Source organism: Pangasianodon hypophthalmus, chromosome 10 (genome assembly GCF_027358585.1).
Source record: "Pangasianodon hypophthalmus isolate fPanHyp1 chromosome 10, fPanHyp1.pri, whole genome shotgun sequence".
Taxonomy (NCBI): domain Eukaryota; kingdom Metazoa; phylum Chordata; class Actinopteri; order Siluriformes; family Pangasiidae; genus Pangasianodon; species Pangasianodon hypophthalmus.
Genome location: NC_069719.1, coordinates 28,152,964 through 28,157,614, shown reverse-complemented (window position 1 = coordinate 28,157,614; position 4,651 = coordinate 28,152,964). Strand labels below are relative to the sequence as shown.

Below are 4,651 nucleotides of genomic sequence, written 5' to 3'. Positions count from 1 at the left end.
ACTTCTGTGCCTACAAATCATACATAAATCAGACTATTTTGAAAAGACATACATGTGTATTGTAGATCGTTTGTTTTGACCTCACTACAATGGCGCGAAAGGTAAAGGGTTTATGTGACCTCACTACGATGGCGCGACAAGCAGACCAACCAGAACGAAAAAACCCGGAAGTAAAGGGGCGGGGCTTATTCCAGGCGGCTGATGGGAGGAAGCTAATATGTTAGCTGGGCTTAAGGCACAGTCGCGAATTCCCAGGCTGTCGCGCGTGCACTTGGTTCCGACAGGAATTTCCCCCTTAAACGACGTTTTATTTTCGTTTTTTGTCCTCCGCTTTCTTGATACGACACCGACAAAGATAATATGACACCGTCGTCTGGGGAGAAGGTTGAAGATGTGATGTCGGAAACGCCGGGACGGATTTAATTCAGTGTCACGCGCCGCTCCGTGGGTTTAATAATGAGCTCGGAGGCGAGTCCGTTAGCCAGTCAGCGCTGTTGCTATGGAGCGTTAGCTAGCTGTAGCGCGTTAAGTTAATATCACTGTCATGGTTTAGTGTTTGTTTGCTTTGTCTTCCGAAAGCTTTATCATATTATTTAGGCTTTTTTTTTTTTTTTTTAAATAAACTGATGACATATCAGTTTGAAATAAAGATTCAGTGATACGTCAGCTAGCTAGCTAATAAATAATTTACATAGATACATAACTAGCATAGCTGAGTTAGCTGGTGAAATTCGTAATAAAGAAGAATAAACGGCTGGTTATTCAATTAAGAAAGAGGAAAAAAAAACTTGGTTTTTCGGTTTAAGTTTACGAAGCAGTACTGATTTTTTTTGCTTGCACAAGATATTAATCAATATTCATGTCAATCCAGCGATTATGCTAGCAACTTGACTCGGAATCGACTCCGAACCGACTCAGATGTAAGATAGGTTAAAAAGTTCTGCTAAGTGCTTTGACAGTTTGTGTTTCAGGGAGTTAATAACTGAGGCCCTGCTTGATTTCCTGTTGAGATTTGTGACACTCCAGCAGGGAGTTGGCTGTCAGCTTTCTGATTGACTCTTAAGGATTATTTATTATCTTATAAACTCTAAATCAGCATGAAGAACCAGAAGGCGAAGACAAAGATGTGAACTGGAAAAAGGTTGACCTTATCATGGCCTCTTTTCCTCGGCATGACTTTGCTGCCCTGGAGGCTGAACTGTTCCAGAAATAAATAACATATTTATAAGCATTCTGGGAGTTATGAATATGGATCAGTCTCGATCCGGCGTCTAGATCTCTGTCTCTCGTAACGTTGGTGTTCTTGTGGAGAACTGTGTTTGTGTGCAAACATGGGAGAAACCAGCCTGAACGACTCGAACGTCAAGGTGGCCGTCCGCGTCCGACCCATGAACCGGAGAGGTGAGAAACCAGCTCTCAAATCTCATTTATTAAAGACGTCATTAAACCATCTTTCACTGATGGCGTGATCTGAATGTGACGTGTCGTCTCAGGGACCATCAGGTTTTGTACATGTTTTGTACCTTTGTTACCTGGAAAGGTGCTTGTATTTGTACTTGTAAGCTTTAATATAGATCCTTGAGGTCCGATTATGTATCTTTAATTAATGTTAAACGCACATTAATACATATTAAAGGTATAAAAGTTAAAAACACCATCAAGGATGATTGCTCAGGTATCTTCATGCTTGACTCAAATCACGATAATGATCAAAATTATTATAGATTTTATTTGCGATGGAAAGATGCAACATTCAGGGTGTATTCCCGCTTTAATCCCAGTATTCCCGGGATAGACTCTGGATCTGTGTGCTTACTGAAGTAATGCCGGTTGTGCGCGCGTCCCTGGTGTTTTCTGTCAGCGGAAATTTCCGGAATTAAAACTCTACCTTTGCGATAAATAACCAAAATGTTATTAAACGTTAAAATACTGAGCTGGAATAGTTGGATTATGTTCAGAGTTGTGGAAGTTATTTTATTTTGCAGTTACACCACATCATTTGCACACTGAACTACTGCAATGCATTGTGGGATTTCACGAGTGCTCTGTGCTTTTAGACGTGATAACTCGTGCAGCGTGTAGGAGATGCGATGTCGGTCACGGGCAAAGCTCCACTGAAATGACGAGACCTGTTAAATTATTTGCGCTTGGCAGTCGGTCTCTGACCCCGGGTCGTTTTTACAAGATGGAGGTTGAAGGGATTTGTCATCGTGCGTTTACGCAAAAAGGACAGTATGAGTATGAGGACACTGCTCTGTCCTGGTGATTCGCTCATCAAGATCATCTAGATCTTTCCCAGACAGATAATTCAGACTTTACACACACACACACACACAAAAAAGAGACGACATTTCAAGTCTTTCAGTGTTGTTATGTGAAACTCGAACGTCGAGGTGCAGCGATCTCTGAAAGGTGAACTTTGTCACGGGAAGAACACGTGCCTCAGAAAATAAAAGGCAGTGAAGCGTGTGAATTAGTCACATGTTGGATTTGTGTGTAAAATTCAATCACAAGACGACTCAATGCCCATTAAACACTCTGAGATCGAAATAATCTCTAATCTCACCCGGGTACCGGTTTAAGATTCGGCTTTAGACGAATATTAATGTGTAGATCTTTGTATTATTATTATTATTATTATTATTATTATTATTTCCACAGAATTTCTGTTGTCTTTTAAACACGTCATAAAATCAGCAGAACAGAGTTCACTTAGATGTGGATCGCCGTCTGTCCTCAGCTCACTTCCGCAGATCTCTCCTTGGTTCTGTTTCCGTGTGTGTGTGTGTGTGTGTGTGTGTGTGTGTGTGTGTGTGTGTGTGTGTGTGTGAACAAAAGAAGGAAGGGAGTCTCAGTGAGCCATAATGAACTATTTGCTAACGTTGCATAACAGCAACACGTTCACGTTCTTATAGTTCGAAAGAACCACCTCGAGTCCGAAGATCGGAGCGAGGAAATTGTCGACCGTTTGAATAATTTCCTGACGCTCCAAATTGACAGGAAAGCGAAGAGATCACCTGCTGATCTGTTGTCAGTTGGAGCGGGACTAACGAGACAGTGTTATTAATCACTGATTATTCAGTTACTCTGAGATATGAGTAATGTTTTTTTAAATTAAAAATTTAATCTTTAATCCATTTAGCACAAATGATCACTCGTCTTATTGTGCAGTGATTATTATTAACAGTCCCAGGGTTAGTAAGTGTCGTATTCTCTCTCTCTCTCTCTCTCTCTCTCTCTCTCTCTCTCTCTCTCTGGTTCAGTTCATTCAGGAAAGTTTAATATTTTTAGTACATCAGATGTTTCTCCACGTTCTTTCTCCCAGCTGTAAGCTCCGCTCTCCCAGTTCCTCCTCCAGGCTCTCGGCGGAGGCAGGAAACCTCGGTTTCCTCTTTAAACCGAGCTGCTCGTTGGCATTTTGGTTCCACGCCGTGCCGCGTCCTCTCCAAGGATTTCTGAGTCAGCGACATTTCCTCTATCAAGTTTCCAACACCGAGCTGCTGAAGCACTGAACGTTTTTGATCCGAATGGTTATCGATCGTCGAATAGAATTTACTTTCCCGGTCCATGTGACACGTTTATGACCTCGAACGCTTACTTCCCTTTTTTTTTTTAATCGTGTCGCTGAGATTGATCTGTTTTGAATGCCGTTGTTAAAAACCTGCTCGGTTGTTCTGCGTATTCCAAACAGTTCAATTAAATATTAAACCAGAACTGATCGCCGTAGACCAGGATCATGACATGTTTCATATATTCGTTTATATTTTATCTTAAAACGGGAAAACAGATTTTTACGAAACGTTTGGACCCAGGAACCGTCGACTGCTGGTCCAGTACTGAAGGTTCTAGTGGGATGTTTCTTGGTTCTTTTTCCTTACGACTGGCACCAACAGGAATCTGTATCAGATATATAAGGAATAAACCACTCGGTGTGGTGCTGTTGTAGGAAAATAATCAAGGATGAAGTGGTGTGATGAAGCAGCGTTACTGTTGAGTTGATTAGTTTCCCGTAACAGCACATCCCGAAGTGTTTTATTCCTCTTACGCCACAGCAGTTTGCCAGTGTGACGTTAGAATCTATTAACTGAAGAACCTTATGTCATACTTGTTGTTGTTATTATTATAGTATTTATAGTTTATTTACAAGTTAGAGCTTTACCTCTGGCACTGGAGACTCCTTCCGTCAGTGTTAAATTAAACCGCAGGTTGTATGACTGTCATACCCCGATTTTTACAACGCAATGTTTTCATTCCATACAGATTAATTCGCTAAATCGTTATATAGATGATATCGGAGTAACGCAGCTGGAGAACCTGATGACTGACGCTACTATCAAGTTACTACTGTTTGTTATTACAAACCGCACCGTGTGAAGACACGCCCGAGTCTCAGTTTCAGCTAAACAAACACATTTCTGTAAATAAGATGGATTTTATGCCGTTAAGCTGCTAAGCCTCGTTACCACTAAAGTCAACAAAACACATTCTGCATTCGTTATTCAGCAAACCGTTCGAGGAACGATGTTCAGATATGTTCAGTTTGCTGTCGTTGTGTTTGTTTGTCTTCAGGCAGGAATAATGTAATGGCTTCTCTCTCTCTCTCTCTCTCTCTCTCTCTGTGTCTCTCTGTGTCTCTCTCTCTGTCTCTCTC

The 4,651-nt window shown here is 41.4% G+C and overlaps 1 protein-coding gene across 3 annotated transcripts in view; it reads left to right on the top strand.

Moving 5' to 3' along the window:
- The first annotated feature begins 220 nt into the window (after window positions 1-220).
- Window positions 221-4,651, top strand: part of kif13ba (kinesin family member 13Ba) — a 48,570-nt gene continuing 44,139 nt past the window's right edge. For all 3 annotated transcript variants that reach the window (XM_034308293.2, XM_034308294.2, XM_034308292.2), the window contains exon 1: window positions 221-1,401. In XM_034308293.2, coding sequence (XP_034164184.2) covers window positions 1,332-1,401 — 70 coding nt within the window. In that variant the 5' untranslated portion in view covers window positions 221-1,331. The remainder of the gene's footprint in view (window positions 1,402-4,651) is intronic.